Source organism: Passer montanus, unplaced genomic scaffold (assembly GCF_014805655.1).
Source record: "Passer montanus isolate IOZ18808 unplaced genomic scaffold, ASM1480565v1 scaffold11, whole genome shotgun sequence".
Classification (NCBI taxonomy): domain Eukaryota; kingdom Metazoa; phylum Chordata; class Aves; order Passeriformes; family Passeridae; genus Passer; species Passer montanus.
The window spans coordinates 14,654,161-14,671,153 of record NW_024357613.1 but is presented as its reverse complement, the minus strand read 5'-3'; the positions used below and the strand labels follow the sequence as shown (position 1 = coordinate 14,671,153).

General features: G+C 42.3%; 1 protein-coding gene across 1 annotated transcript in view; it reads left to right on the top strand.

Annotated features, from left to right (window-relative positions):
• The window catches only part of SH3BGRL2 (SH3 domain binding glutamate rich protein like 2), a 38,298-nt gene extending 32,199 nt beyond the window's left edge, over nucleotides 1-6,099 (top strand). Inside the window, exons 3-4 of the mRNA XM_039729337.1 lie at nucleotides 691-771; nucleotides 1,841-6,099. Of these exons, the coding sequence (XP_039585271.1) occupies nucleotides 691-771; nucleotides 1,841-1,855 (96 nt within the window). The 3' untranslated portion in view covers nucleotides 1,856-6,099. The remainder of the gene's footprint in view (nucleotides 1-690; nucleotides 772-1,840) is intronic.
• Nucleotides 6,100-16,993: the final 10,894 nt, after the last annotated feature.

The following is a 16,993-nucleotide window of genomic DNA, read 5'->3' as shown; positions in this document are numbered from 1 at the left end:
GGCAGTTAATTATAAGTGTTTATTAATTCCTAAGTTAGCATATGCCATGTTTTATGAAGAAAACAACAAAAAGTCATTTTAAGACGGTTTACTCTTTCTACTTATGGCAGCTAATATATCTGAGGTATGATGACCATTATACATTCCTGCTGGCCTTTTGGTGTCTTTCACAGGTGCTTTTAGTATGAGGATCAGGCTGAGAAACTGCCCTTGTGCAGCTATGGTTGTGTTTTTGGGGAGGCTGAGGCTGTTTGAATAATTATGCAGCTGCACAGTATCCCAGTTCACACTGAAATAGCAGTATATAATTGCTGAAATGCTGGTAAAGCATCTTCATCTAGATCACCATAAAGGTTCTAGGAGAAATTCTGCACTTAAATACCTTTAAAATATACCCACAATGGAGTTTCTTTTAATGCAGGTACTTTTGATGCTTATACTTTCCTGTCACAGTAGTGAGAGATGTTGAAGTTAGAGAATTTATGTGTTTTAATTTGTCCCTCTAGTTTGTAGTTTGTGATATCATTGCAGTTTAGGTTTTACTTTTGGGTAGGAGAATGGGGGTAAGTATCAATATTTTTCTGGGCATTACTACATGTCACTCTTTATTCTAATAGAGGGTGTGGTAATATCAACAAGGAAAATAGGAATACAAATGTTGACTCATCTTTTCTTCTTTTAATTCTGTAGGATTATGATGGCTTTTTTGAATCAAAGGAGAGCAACACTGTATTCTCCTTTCTTGGACTGAAACCTACTTTGGCATCAAAGGTCTGTGTAGTATTGCAGATTTTTCATGGAATTCTTGAGATGTTGAGACTGAATTTTCTTTGATCCCTGCTGATGGAGCTCTGTGTCTGGATGCATCCCTGCTGTGATCCATACCTAGTGCTAATGAAGTAATTGAGAGGGTTATAAGGAAAAGTAAAGCATTTAAAATGAAAACAAGCATGTGCATGAAAGTAATTTGGGACAGCAGATAAATTAAGTTTAAAGATTACATTTTCCTTCACATTATCAATCTAAATTCTAAGCAACTGGCTTAATTATAACAGGAGACAGAACTTAATCACTGGACTTTCTGAAGCCTGACATAATGGCTCAGCATTTATTATTAGGCATTAATTAATTTAATGCTGAAATGCTGGAGTAGTCAGGACTTATATTAACTTTTTTTTCATTCGGTTTTAGCAAACCCATATATAGAGATCAAAACACAAAGCCAGGTAACACCTTTATGTTGAAGACAGTGTAGCAGAGGAAATTTTGTTGCCATATGGAAGTCTGGACACTTGTTCAGACAGGCTGTGTGGTACACCTTTTGGCAGTAGATCAGAGACAGAGGGGAGGCTTTTTCTTTCCTTGGATACTGTAGATGTAGATGTACTTGGTACTAGTACTGTTTCAGGCTTGGGTGGTAGCTCTTGGGTATCTATAGAGCTCTTTTTCTGCCAGGAATTCATTTATTTCTGGACCCCTTATTTCTGGGACAGCAGTAGGAAGGAACCTCAGCAGAGAACCACAGAAGCAGGTTATTTTGGCAGCCTGCCTCACTCTGTAATTTGGAGAACTTGTCCTGGGAAAAATATGATGTTCTGATGCAATCTGAAATAGCAGCTTCTATGCAGCTCTGTTCCTAGAAAATATGGTGTTGGAGGCTTGGAGAGGACTCTCTATAAACTTCCTGCTTCAGACTGGTGGTACTTCAGAGAGATGCATCCTCAGCTCCTAGGTGGTCCAGGGTTAGGGTCAGAGGTATGGGAGATGACAGTATATAAATAACATTAATATTATGTTAATAGTAATTAATAATACTCTTTATTTTTTCTCTTTTCAATAGGAGTCAGAACCCTAGAAAGCCCATGTGAAGTACCAACAAGCACATTCCTGAATGAGTGACTCTATTCTTCAGCACATAACAGCTTCCCTAATGGATCACTGTGATAGAGCAAACGTGTCAGTAGTAGTAGTCTGCTTGCCATGAGATGGTGCTCTCCAGTAATGTGGAGCTAATAACATGCATATGAAATAGGATTAAGGCTGGGCTACTCATCTTCCATTGTAAAAATGCTCACTGTTGATGTTTCACTTTTGTCTTTTGATTGCTTTTGCGATTGGCCCTGATATTCTTACAGGCACGTGTGTTTGAGAATAAGGAGTGAAAGTGTAGGGCTTGTATCATTCATGGGTGTTCTTATATAGTTATATTCCTTACCTTCTTTAATTCCTCCCACTACTGTAGTTCAAATGAGCTCATCATGATAGTTAAAGTGCTGCTGGTTATTATGATGTTTGTGCTGGCTATGATCCAGAAGGTAAAAAGCATCTATCTTGAGCTCTCGGTCTAAGCCAATAACTGCCATATTTTTGCTCTGCATTTATTTATTGCGGTGTTTATTCTAGATCATGGTTATTTTAAGAGACATAGGCTGCTAATCTTAATTAATGAAGTTAATGGAGACTTGATTTGTCTAATGATGCATATCGCAACTGACTATTCAAAACAGGTTGCTATCATGAAGGAGGTGCCAAAGTGAAATATTTTGACGTGTTTCCAAATGCAGGTGAAATGTTCAGTAAAACACTTGTTGGAAATACTGGGGAGTTCAGAAGAACTAAAGGGGTATCATAGCTAATGATAATATGAAGTTATCTTTTAAATGAGAAAGTCTTAACACCCAAGGTTGGAGCTCTATGGTTGGACTGTCTTAAAATGAAATTTTGCCAAAACTTCAGTTTACCTTCAATAACACACAGCTCCACCACAAGCCACATGAGAGTCGGGGGATACTTTGAGAGCCAGGTTTCAGTCCCATGATGGTTAAACACTCCACCATGGTCCAAGAGCATGCCTAGCTGTTCTCCTGGTTATATCCCCAGATGTGGTGATGTGGAGTGCCTCAAAGACAGTGAGAAAGCTGAGTGTGTGCTTTGCCAAATGAGGCCAGAGAGGTTGTTCAGCTGAGGAATAAGTAAAGGAAGCAGAGATTATTCCAGTGGGACTGCACTGATGCACACAGCAGAACTTAGGCCCATGACTTGCCAATAATTATTACAAAATGTATTCTAGACAGAAGTAAAATTGCATCATGCATTTTTAATCAAATCCTGATTCATAAATAACAGCTATGCTGTGATGTAGCTTTTACTAAAGTGATTTCATACTGGCAAGGTAGTGCCATCGCAGTGAATGTCCTTATGTCTTTGGGTAAATGGCAGACAACCACTATGTAGAAAAGCTAATTTGCAATCACAGCATCACTCAGACTGTGTGGTTTGAAGGAAGCCAGACTTGTAAAAAGTGTCAAAAAGCAACACTATCACAACAAAAGCAACACTGTGATACAAATCATATATTCCGTTGACATCAGTAATCATGGCATACCAGACATGTCACAGCTGAAGGTCTTCTGGGGCAGCAGTGTCAAAATCAGGCCAAAGAACCACACTAGCTTGAAACAGATATGGGTTTGTCTAGCAGAGCATTAGAAATATCCAGAGATGAAGATCTCATAACTGTCTAGGTAACCTGTGACACTGCTGCAGTGCTTTCCTAGTGAAAACTTTATCTTTTAAAGTCCAGCTTTTATCTTTTGACTCCTAGGCTTTTATTTGTGGCTGTTATGTTTGCTGTGTCTTTTTGGCACTCACAATAAGAGATTGGCACCCTTCTTTTTTTAACAGCTCTCATGACAGTCGCAGGCTATCATTGGGTCACCTCTTAGCCTTCTTACCAGATTGAACAAACCTGGCTGCTCAGCTGAGCTAAAGAGCTAGATGGAGCAAGAGCACACACAGATTTGAAGTCTGTGGCTGTATTTACTGGTCAAAATCTTTGCCAGAGCACCTTCTCTAGAGGATTCCTGAACGGGCATTGATGTATGTACATACATTATTAGGAATTATTTTGTTTGTGTCAAGCTACTGTGTCATTCTTGTAACCAATCCCATATTTTCATGAGACTTGAACCTCACTATAGGAAGGGAATATGACATGAGGTGGAGCTGTACATTGTTAATGTCAATATAACTATTCAGTTAAAATATTTAACTTTGTAAATGAATAGAGATATAAATGTATGTAATTTTGCAGTTGATTGCAGAGAAGCCATCCTGGATTTATCATGTACTTGATACGTTGTAAACTTTGAGAACTGCCTGAAGTCCCAGGTTTGAAAAATTTACCTAAGTGTGTAAGCATATACACATGAGTAATCCTGAATGAAATCCCAGGCTTACTGATGTGAAAGGAAAAGCCACACTGATTTCTCCAGGGATGAAATTAGTTTCACAAAGCTCATTTGAATTTTGATAATTGTAGAACAGAAGGCTCTCGTTTAGTGGAGAGTTAGTCTTGTTTCAGCTGTTAAGTAAACCCGGCTTATTTCAGAGCATGTGTGTGGGCATAGTCAGTTGTATGGAGGACAACACTAGCTCCAAAGATATCCTGCTTGCTTGCATGGATTGGCAGTGTAAGTCCCTTAGAATGTGTGCTTTTGAATTATAAATAGCTAGTTAAAAAAGAAAAAGTATATATGTTTGGATGTGAATTTTGTCTGTTGAATGACAGCCTTATTTTTGTAATTAAAGCAAGTAGACTTCTAGTTTGTTACACAAGATGATCAGGAATTTTTTTAATCAGTTTTGTAGTAATGAAATGTAGCTATCAGATAATTTAAAATGTTTGGGGAATCTAGAGACATTTACTGAAAGAAATAGGAAATTCTTAATTCTATTTAAGATTTTGGCATATAAAGTTATGCTTAAGAACCAAATGATCCCAATTTCTAGCTAATACTATAACTACCCTACTTCTTAAAATGGAGAGCAGTGTGAGTGTAACTTAATCTTTGTACCTAGCTAAAGTTGCTGTGTGGGCTGACGTGCACGTGCACATTCACTGTATCAGTGGCTTTGATAGAGGTGTTTTTGTTTGTGCCACACACTACTGGATAGTGCCTTGCCTGAAAGAGGACTGTTTCTGTGGGGTCTTCTTAGATGTGCTTAAACTTTGAACTGAGAAAGGCGTAGTTTCTATATTGCTATTTTTTAATAATACAGTAAATTTATTTTGATGCCTGAGTCAAAAGGCACATGCTTTGTAAGACTGAAACAGTTTTGATGAGTCTTCTGAACTTCTGATTTTTCCTAGGTGACTTTGTTTTTTAATTTTCTTTTCCTTTTTGTTGACTGTCTAGAATCAAACTTTCCAAGGGAAGTGAACCTGGAGTAAAGCCCATAAATTCATGTTTACACTTTCTTTAAAATAATGTCTGATTCTAATGTTAAGCAGCCCAAGTGCTATCACTGAAAGGAAGAGTACCTGCCAAGCTCTCAGTGGATTTCTTGGTTGTCCCTCCCTGTCCTTTTCTCCACCAACAGGCCATTTATTTCAGGTGTCCTATTCAGGCAATACCATGATTCAGAAGTAGGACCCTGAAATTGCCTTGTGGCCCTTCATGGGAGTGTAGGAGTGGGGTGATCACCAGGAAAATGCCAAATCTCGTTATTTTTCAGTAACTTATCCACTGATTTCTCTACACCTTGGCATGGAGGATGATGGAGTCCCATATGTGCACCCTTCACATAGAGCCCAAGTGGAGGACCCAGTGCAGAATGGCCCACAGCTTGCCCTGGCACCCTGAGCAGTGGTTCTCACAGAGCCCTTGGCTGGCAGTGACACGTGTGACACCATACACCACTGCTTTCCTCCAGCTGCATCATGGCCTATGCTTAACCTTCCTGCTCCCTAAGGAATTTGGGAAGGAAAACCGAGAACATCTTCTTGAGAGCAGTCCTTCAGCCAGGGCAGATCCAGCTTACTCCCTTCTTCCTGGTCTTTACCTCTTCCTTATGTATGTAATCCTGTCCTGTGTAGACCTACCTGTGTGCAAAGCTTCCACTCCCAGCCATCTGTAACATCCCTGTGGGTGTTCCCCTTCACGGCGTCAGTGTTCTGTAACTCGGGAGGGGAGGGAGCATGTTGCATCCTAGGTCGTGTACACGTAACGTATTAAACTGTGTTCATCTAATAAACTGCAATTCAAAAAAATAAATTTGCATTGTGTTGTGTGTGCTAAAATAAACAATGAAAAAATATGAGTGTATTCTTGCTGTGGCTTGCTCTGGTGCTTGGTTTGGGCAGCCTCTGCAGGTGGAAGCACTGCAGAACTTTTCACCTGGGATGGGTGAGCCTGATTCTGTAAGATGTTAATTGGCTTTGGACACCAGTGCCTGCACGGGAATTGCAACATGTCCAGAATACTTGCTGGTTTGGGGTCTCCCCAGGTAAATAGTAGTAAAGAAAAAAAGGTATGATATATTGTCTTCCATTTTTTATACTTGGGTTACCTGGAAATAAAGGGCAGATCCTTTGGGGTGGCTTGGACACTGGCGACAGGAAGTTTTCACACAACGAAATTTTGTTTCTAGGGTTAAAACCTTCACTACTTTTTATATCTGAAAGGAATATGAGTTCCTGGTTTGCCTATCCACTTTACCAATCCATAGAAGGGAATTTAATAAATTTTACCGGTTAAGTGGCTAAACAAAAGTACAGGTTGCATAATTACAGTTTTCCCTTGAGTCTCAGTCTAGTAAATAATTCTTAATACCTTACCATTCCTGTCTAAAAATTGCCCAGTCTTGTGGTTGCTGCTGTGAAAACTCCATTTGTGACTTTTGCTGTACCCTGGAGCAAGGTTCTGCACCATCTGCTTTAGGCAGGATGCATAGAAGAGGTACAGATGGAATAGGCAAGCCTGAAATGCCTGCAGTGGGATCCTGAGCTGCTGTAGGATCAGCAGCACCACTCTCAAGTAACTGGAGCTGTGGTAGCTCAGCTCTTATGCCATGGTGGGTAGAAGCAGACAGATTTTGTCACAGGGGTGGGCAGGATCTTCTTGATTTGCAGAGGAGGTGATGTTCTATGTCACTTTGCTTGTGTTGCATCACTGCCTGCACTCTGTGTGAAAACCAGTGGCACTGCCACCCCACTACCTGGCTGCTGGGGACCACACTGAGAGCAGAAAGCAGGCAAAGGTCACACAGTGTGACATGCCTTGCCACTGGCTGTCATCCTGTGCATCCCAGCTCTGCATCTGCTCCCTGTGCCAGGGCAGTGTTGGTGCAAAAAAAGTGCTTTGAATTCATCACTGTGTTTGTTCACATGCAAGTGTGTGTGTCCCAGTCTGTCTGCAGCTCTTTCCTACCCCAGGGCAGCCAGTCTGGGCTGTTGCAAAGTCCTACTGAACTCACATTTGCTTCATTTGCTTTTCAGGTGCCAGAAGGGCTTGCCTAATTCATCCCCTAGACTTCAACCAAGCTGTAGCTGAAGGTACCTTGATGGTCTCACCTGAAGTGGCCTCCTCAGGCTGCATGGTGCAGCACAAGCAAACATTTTGGGTATAAGTCCTCTATATGATTTCTTTAAAGGTGACCATTGCATGTAATTCTGTCCCCTGGTAAATGTGGGAAACAGAAAATTAGAGATTTAAGGAATTAGCACTCTAAAGAAAAGGTCAGCTGGAGCCTTGAAAAATTGTGTTCAGAAGACAAGAAAGAAATTGTTACATTCTGATTTGGAAACAGGGAGTTGAGAAGCAGAGACCTTGGGAAATGTGTGCCAATCTCTAGCTGCTAGGTTGCCCTATCCACTTTAGTGTCCACAGTACATACATCTAGTTTAGGGGAGGAACCTCACCCTCCAGGACACACTTCCAGGTCCAGGGGTTCTATCCCCTTCAACCATTCCACACAGCAACCTGTGCTTATCTTTCCTTTGTGCCTCTTTGGGGATCAAGGTCAATTCCACTGCAATCAATGACTATCAAGATATGAAAAATATGAGCTGAGCCAAGATCTCTCTGTGTTACAGCACCTTCCACAGATAAACCTGGCAGATTGAATTACTCTGCTGGGAACCCAAAGGAAAAAATAGCTTTGTTTTTTCCTTGTTTCTTTGGGTGAGGCACTTCTGGTGTCAACAGGATTTTGCCAACACGGTACTGTAAAGTGCCAGAGTTGAGGGTGTAGGGCACTTCTAGCCCCAGATGCCAAGCAAAAGCCGTGACTGCTTTTCTGACTCCCAAAGGGACCAGACCACCACTGCACCTAGGCATGAGGGATTTGTTTTGCCAGTGTGTGACTGAAGGAGTGAGGAGCAGATCAGTGCTGGCATGGAGACAAACCTGCAGAAGGTCATCAGGAGCCCAGGGGCAAGGCCAGGCAAATAATAAAGAGCTGTAGCAGGTGAGGTTGGCTGAAGATAACAGCTCAGGTTGGTCCCATTCTGCTTCTCCAGCTGCTGCTACCCCATTACTCCTCTTCATTAAATATTTCCAGTTCACATCTTCCCAACAGGAAAAGGGTAATTACCAGATTTAAGGGTTTCTGCATGCATTTCCAAGATAGCCTCAGCCAATTTTCCTTCTTTCCTGCCAATCTGTATGTCCAGTTCTCTTTCGCTCTGTGTGTAAGGAAAGCAAACACAGTGCTGGATATGGTGTGAATGCTGCTGCTGTGGGGTTCCAGTCTGCAGCACATAAGCACCAGCCCATCCTTCATTTGCAAAATCCATCCTGTAGAACCTGATGTTAAGGCTAACAGCTCTTCCCTTCTTTTTTCTTTAGATCCTCTGAATGTCACAGTTTTATATGGTTAATGAAGGGAGGTGGGAAGAATGTGGGTGTGAAGAGGTCAGCCTTTCAGGTGTGAGAATTAAGAAAGCTGAATCACTCTTGAGCATGATACGAGCAGCACAGTAATATGTTCAGATACATAACATTTGTAATTTAATTGTGGATTTTCTAATTAAAGCTGTATCTGGATGGGGCTTCAGCTTTTCTGCTTCACTTCCTTTGCCCACACACCCATACTGTCCTCTTTCAGCTGTTGCCTAATGGCTGTCTGCTGGGAATAGCCCTTGCAGAGCCCTTTGGTGACACCACCTGCCTGGAGCAGTGACACAGCCATGTTCCACCTCCAAAAGGCAGGAATGCTGCTTGCTGAGATGGCTGTGGTCCCACAAGCACTGCCTCTGCTGCAGTGTGGTCATCCTGCTGCTGCCCTAGCACTCTGCCCCTGGTCATGTCTGTTTAATGGCTTTCACTGCTGAACCCAGGGTAATGGTCTTCCTGCATGAGACTTCTATAATCATTGGCACTCATGGTATAATTTTCCTTCAGCACCTTTTAATCTCTGGGTTTTCATAGCTTCAAATCCTCTGTTTTTCTTCCTGGTTACAATGGATATGCTTTTTTTTCTTCTTTTAGATGTATTCTGTGAGTGGCATAAATTTGAGCTTAAGCCACAAAAGGGCTTTTAGGTCAGAAAAGCTATACAGCATTGCTGTGAAATATGTTCTTGAGTCATTAAGGTAAATTGCTGTAGCATCAGTGCTGCTCCAGCTGGACTATAATACTTAAGCCCTAAGTGGCCATTTCATGTCTTTTGGAACATTCTTGCTCTGAGCAAAGTGTGATTATCCATCAAACCCACTTATACCTACTGAAACCTGCAGAGGGGATGGCATTTCAATGCAACAGATTTCATGGTCTGCATTAAATAATCAGCCTAGAGGAGATTCTTGGGTTACAGAGACAAGTCCTCTGCTGTTTCTGTTGCCACAGAGACTATTTCATCAAACTACTCAACTCCAGCTAAAAGCACAACATTGGGTCTGGGTTGATGTTTTTTCCCTGTGGCTTTTTGGCTCTGCTGTGCTAGTTGGAAGGTTTCTCAAAATCCTGCTCTTCTTGCAGCAAAAAAGAAATTCTCTTCCAAATTCCAGCTGAAGTTTATTCATGGCCAGATTGTCTTCATTGTCCTGGTTGTTTTTTCATTTGAGTAAATCTCCCTTGCAGGAATTACCTGTCATATGAGTTGGCTTCTTCTGCCTTAGCTATGCATTTGTCAGGTAGAAAAAGTGGCTGAGCCAGTGCAGAGTCCAGTTCTCCTGATGGCAGCACTGACATCCAGGGCCCTGGATAAAGAGATTCCCACTAGTCAACAGCATGGAGTAGCTTCATGAAGCAAGTCCAGAATGAGCTCTTTAATTACTTCAGCTAGCAGAGTTTGTAATTAGAGATGATCCTGATACTTGCTCTCAGTGTCTTGGCAGAAGTGTTGCTGTTTAACACTTTCTCATTTTAGCCCTGATCAAGCTATTGCTCCAATTTAGCATATTTCCTGGCATATTGTGTGGGCAGATGAAAGAACTGTGCTTGCTAAATACATGAATTAAACATTCTCTTGACAGACTTTAACCTTCATTTAATTCAAAGGTGTCAGAAAAATCGATAGCCAGGGATGTGCTCCTTGAACTTACAACAGCTGCAGGAGTGAAATACAGATCTGGAAAAGACCATGGGTAGCCAGCCATCTTTTAAAACTTTAAAAATTTTATTTCAGTTGAATAGATAGACATATATGTTAAAAATGTTTGTAAAGGCAGATCCCAATTCCCCACTGGTTCAAGCAAGGAACATGACTATCCTTGGCAGACAGCAGCAGCTCCAGCATGAGATCCTGTATGCGAGGGGCCTGAGACCTGTTGTGCTCCTGGCTCTGTTTGTGAGCTGTGGTGAGCAAGACAAGGGAAATGGCCACTTTTCCCAAGCATGTATACAGCCTGTCTCCTTCCTTTCAGCAGCTGAATGCTGCCTGCTGTTTCTGCACAGGGCTCAGGTTCTCCCCCTTTCCCCCTCTCTGGCAGTTCTTGCTGCTGCTTCTCATTCACCCCCAGCACAGTGCTGCTACCTGGATTTCCTAATGTCAAAGCAAAATCACTGCCTTTGTCCTAAAAAAATCACTCTTGTGGTGTTTGCTCCAACCTGCTTCCTGCACACATCTCTCAGCAGGCTCCTACAACTAAATCCCCCACCTCTTGTTGTACCATCCTACCTAGACTTCCAACACATTTACCAGTGTAATTTTCAGTTTTCTCTCCTTGCTTTACACCTTTTTGTACCTTCAAATGCAATCTCTGTGCCATTGTGTCTTCTCTTTGCCACCACTCCCAGCTTCACATCAGTCTCCCTGCCTTGTGTCACCAGCTGAGAGATTATGAAGGCTAATGAGAAGTTTTGGAACAATTTATAAGGGGATATGTAATGAACATACTGATTATCTTCTTTCCCAGGATAATCAATTGCCATTGCAAGGCACCACTCACCAGAAAACACCTCTCACTCTGGCAGTCAAAAGCCCCCGGAGTAGATGCACTAAGATGGTGCTGTGGAGTTAATGCTCTCCAAACCCCAATGAGACATATGCTCTTATGTTTAATAATAATAGTAAGCTAAACACTGTTGCATATGTCCTAAAACCATGGAGAATGAAACATGAAATGGTGACTGCTTCAGCAGCTCTTCCCAGCTAAAGAATGGGGAGATTTTTGACCACTATAACTCTACAGGACCTTCTTTACCATGAAGACCTGCTCAACATCCTCTCAGTGTTTGGAGGACCTAAAATTGGTATTAATCTGTCTTCAGGAATGGTAATAGTTGAATTTGGAAAAACATTTCAGGTTTTCTTAGTTTCCTCTATCCCACCCAACTACATTACAGTATCTTAGCAATATCTTCAACCAATCAGCAGCAGTAGTTATGAAAGATGCTCTTAGAGACTTAGCACCTTTTTTCACATCCTGGGGAATAAAAAGGGAGGTGGAGGGCTGAAAAAAGGTAAAGTTAGAGAATGAGGTCTGTAGCGAATATGGGCTTCACACTGTGCTGACTGAAGATCTTTACATTAGGGATGTTTAGAAAAATGTCACTCACTTTCTTTGTAGAATAAAGAGATGGAAAACAAGTCAAAGCAATAATTATTTTTTGCATTTTTCTTGAAAGACAGTAGCCCCAAAGAGAGCAGGTATGTTGACATTTTTTATCTGCACTTTCAATCATTTTGCATCAAGAAAGGCTTTGATGGTGAACTATTTTACCAGCAGTTCCATTAATAAGAAGTTCACTTCATATAAACTAGCACAGGAAGTTGTTGAATTGCCTTCTCCTTCTCCTGCCCCTCCTTGGCTATCTGTTGTTGGAAGATCCTGCTGTAACACCTTGGTGCACACCCTGGCGTGACGTTCCCCACCTCCATGGGGATCACCTGATCACCTCTGAGGAGAGCACAGCTGCTTTGGGAAAGCACAGCCCTGTTCTCATGGCCATCCGGATGGTACACCAGTGCACAGTGAGGCACCATGTCACAAGGAGTGCTAACCCATGGGAAAACTGGAAACTGGTCTTTTCAAAAAAATGTAAGTCATGGATTTGCATCCTCGCTTGCTTTGGAGGATGAATTCCTTTGGTGCTGCCACAAAGTGCCAGTCCTGTGTCAGAGACAGTGAAGTCAGGGGAAGGGAAGGAGGGAAGAGCCTGGCCCAGCCATGATGGGGTGTGGGTGGAAGCAGGGAGTGGGATGTGCTGTCTGTCACTGACATCTAGAGGACAGCACAGACAGCCTGTACACTGTGAAACATGAGGTAACCAAACCCCTTCCCTGACCCGGCACCACTCACTGGCACAGAGACACTTGCAGCTGAAACTTGCTGGCTTTCCATGCTCATGCCACCTTTAAGTATTTTACCCAGTTTGAACGCTAACATGGCATCTTTTGTTGTCTGTGAGGCACCATCTGTGCCTTCTGTGGGCGCCTGCTTCTTCTTCTCCCCAGCAAACACAAAATTTGAGACTGACCAAACCAACTCACAGCAACAGAAGTTCCATCATGGGGAGCATGCTGGCAGAGCCATCCCCTGCTGTGGCTATGGAGCCTGGCTGTGGTGCTCAGCCAGGTGAGGGAGGCCAGGGGCTGGCAGAGCCCTCTTTCTCTAATGCTGGGGTCCACGGGATGTGCTTGGCACCCTCTGCAGACTGCAGGGTCGTTAGGGGGCTATGGAGAGCTGCTGGGTGCTGTAGGGTACAAGCCCTACCACAAGGTGTGTTTCCTGCCCCACTGGACTCTGGCTGGGGACTGGATGGGATCCGTCTGCTTGGAGGAGCATCCAGGAGCATTGTGTGATCCTGTTGTCACCCATTTTCATTACGAGCACTTTATGCCTGCCTATAAAGAACATGTTGTTCAAGCCTCTGTTAATGCAAGATAAGGATTTTAAAATTGAAGAAAATAAGTAGGGGTGCTCCTGATAAATTAGCTTTAATTTTAGAGACATATTTTCACAGTAGGCTCCTCTTGTTGGCACAGCTGAAGAGAAAGAAAATAAAAGTTATTACAGACAGACCACCTTCTCTGTGTCTTTCTGCCAACACCAAGCTTTTGCAGATGTAGAAAACAACAGAAAAGGCTCAAACTGCAATTCCTACCATTTCCAGGAAGCTTTAGAGGGATTATTTTTAACGGTTTGCTGCTCTTTGGGCTAGGGTCAATTCTTTTGCCCTGGGAGGTGGTCAGTAACCACTTCAAGCCAAGGAGCTGCCTCTGCATCAACAGGAGCAGCATCAACAATGATAAAGGAGTCATTATCCCACTTGTGAGGCCACACTTGGAATGCTGTGCTCAGTTTTGGTCTCCACTAGGCAAAAAGAGATGTGGACAGGCTGGAGAAAGTCTGGAGAAGGGATACAAAGATAATTTAAGGACTAGAAAGACGTCGTATGGGGGAAAGGATTTGCTCAACCTTGAGAAGAGAAGGGAGACAGTATTACCATGCTCCAATATTTATAGGATGACTAGAAAGAAGATGGAGACTCCCTTTTTACAAGAAGTCACATTGAAAATACTAGGGGTAAGGAGTAAAAGTTAATCCTGTGGAGATTCTGACCAGAGATGTGAGGAAAATTTTTCACAATGAGAAAAATCAGCCACTGGAATAATCTCTCCAGGGTAATGGTGGATTGCCTAGCCTTAGACAGTTTAAAGATTTAGCTGGACAGTGTCCTGGGCCATCTTGCATAGACAATGTTTTTGGCAAGAAAGGTTGAACCAGATGATCCATGAGGTCCCTTCCAACCCAATATTCTCTGGTTCTATGACTCCTCTCAGGATAGCTGAGAATGCAGGCAGCAACTCAGCACTCTGTTTAGACCACATCAAACTGTCACATAAAGGGTTCATTTCACAGGCTCACAGATTACCCTACACCTTGGTTTTTCAACTTCCCTGATTAGTCTGTCCTCATAAAGAAACTGAGAAGAATAGTAAAAGGATGAGTAAACTGTTTTACACAAAACAATAAAAATGTTTAGAGGGATTTTAATTGAGTGCTGCATTTAATTAGCTTTTCTCATGCTTTCAGCTTTGCTCTCTGGATTTACAAGGCTGAGGTCAGTGAGAGCAGGTAAGGCAGTGTGTGTAACCTGTGCCACTGCTTCCCAGCAGCTCTGCACATTGGCTCTGGTCAGCCATCCCCACTGCTGCCTCCTTTCCTGCTGGGGAGGATCCTGCACGTTTGCTTTTGCAAGCATTGGATCCCAGTGGTTGACATTTGCAGGTACTTATTTTATTTCATTAGATTGATGAAAGATCTTCAGTAAAAAGAAGTCAACAGTGAGCATGGTCCTCATACCTGTGGTGATAGAAATGGCATTTCTGCTTCTTCTGCACACCATGTCAGGAAAAGCAGAGAAACACAAGAAGAAGAAAGTAGGAAAACCTGCTCATCTGCAGTGAAAGCATGTTATGTGTAGAAAAGAAACTGGGCAGTGGAACCCTGATGGTGTTTCAGTAGAGCTGAATGACATAGGGACTGACTTCTTCACAAAGCTTTAAAATTGCAAAGTTGTTCTGGTTATGCCCTGGATCAAAACTTCCAAATATTTATTATTTCATGTTATAAACCAGTCAGTAATCACTATCAAGGAAATTTCTTCCATGGATGGAGAAAGGTTACTTTATTCCTCCTCCCTGTTCCCCCAAACAGTGAGGCTGTCATTTACTGTTTCAGCACAGACCCTCCTGAAGGAGGTGTATGGATGAGGTAGAAATGGCCCTATCTTAGGTGACATCACCCCTCTGGGACAGGAGCCACCTCTTTGGAGCACTCCTGCATGAGAACGATGCTTTGGAGGCCGTTTTGCACCATCTGAGACAGATGGTGTGGAGGACAGTGCCTCCATGGCCAGGGAAGACTGATGGAGGCAAGTCCAGGGGCTCAGCTCAGTGCCACACAGGGACACCCCAGCAATCAAGCCAGTTGCTAAAGGAAATCAATTTCAAAAGCAGATGGTTTAATTAGAACACTAAGCTTTCTTGTTGTAATGCTATGTCTCCAGGTAGTTTTACTGTTTTATTAGCAAGTCTCTTGTACTTATTTCTTTCCTGTTGACAGATGCTTTCTTCAGGGTTATATAAAGTCCTGTTTTCATCCTTACTTTGCCTAGAAATAGATTAAAGAAAAGCTGAAATACAGATTAATAATTATATGCAGAGTGAAATATTATCCACATGCATTTTTCAAGTAAAAAAAGTCAATTTTAAGCCAATTGCTTTATTGCTCCACAGCAGTATGTGCTTGCCTAGGAGTGGTTTCTCCAGGGAAGCAGCTCTTTTGCTGAGGCTGACAGGAGCTCTGCGCCGCTGGGGGAGAGGCAGAGTGAAATGCTTCTCCCAGCACAGGCATACAGAAATGGGAAAATTCCCCTCAGAGAATTTCAGTGCTGCTGCTGTCAAGTCAGAAAATTAGGCTGCAATTAGACAGGCCCTTGTGAATCTCTGTTGCTTCTCCTACACACTTTACTGAGCAGCCATACTGAAATCACATAGAAAGACACAAGTTCACCAAAATTCCTGGAGTAAAGTTAGCCCTCCTCATTGCTGGGTTGAAAGATGCACTTGCAGGAGGCAGAAGCTTGCCATCAACGGTGCTCCTGCATGCTTGCATCTTGAAAACAGCATTGTGCTTTCTCACAACCCAAACCACCTGAAGCACAAGCTCTGTTAAAGCAAACCATGGTCAGAGCAGCCACAAGACATAAACAGCACTGCTCTCAATTGTTTAAATATTGATAATAACCCCTCAACATTAAGGATTCTATCATGATCATACCAACTTTATAGGTGCCCCCACCTCATCAGCTGGTGTTACCACTGGATAAGTGTGTCATCAGTCTGTGGACATTAGCTGCAGTTCAAAAGCTAAATTCATCCTTTAGCCTTTTATTCAGTTTAGAAAACACACTAATGTAGTTAGCTCAGTTTAAGATGTAATGGATGGATGTAGCTTACCTCAATTTAAGGTAAGTAAATGAATGTTCTTGTGTGCACAAGGCTTCAAAGTTCTCATTACTGTAAATGGACAGCTACAGAAGGCTGCCTGAATGGAGGCATTTGGCTATCTAATGCTGGACCCAAATCCTGTCTTCTGTGGAAAAGATAAGAGATCTCCACATTTTATCTGATATCTATCTCCAATTCACCAGTGTCACAGATCCCAGGCCTCCAGGAACACACTTTCTTTTTGCTTGTTCTACTACAGTTGCCCAAAACTTTGCAGCAGTCACTGTAAGGCAAGATTTTGGAGATGGAGGAAAATTAGAAAAAGTCTGCTTAGAGTAATTTTAGAAGTTCCACCTCTTAGTGAAAAAAACTCATTTAAGCATACAATGAAAGGCCAGTTGAAGAAATTTGGTCTCAGTTGTGCTCAAGATTTTCTCCAAACCTGCACTTTTGCATTCCATTTCTTTTTGACTGAAATTGCTCTAGTGCTAATAAGGTGCTAACCTGGTTGTGCCTGATTTTACATATCAAAAAAGAGCAGAACATCCTTGAAGAGTTCTTCAGGGAAGGACAAGACAAGTCAGGGAACAGGACAATCTCAACATTCCTTAATAAGTTGCTCTTCACAAACTGCATTAAATAAACTATAAGCACTATACGTTGCAGGCTCTGTGGTTTAACTAAAAGAGGCCATAACCCTCTGGAGTTTACAAGTGCTTTGTATGAACTAAAATAATTTGGCTGACATCTGCTTTTGCAGCAGATTTCCCATAGCATCCAGCTATTCCAGTTTATTCATAATTAAATCACA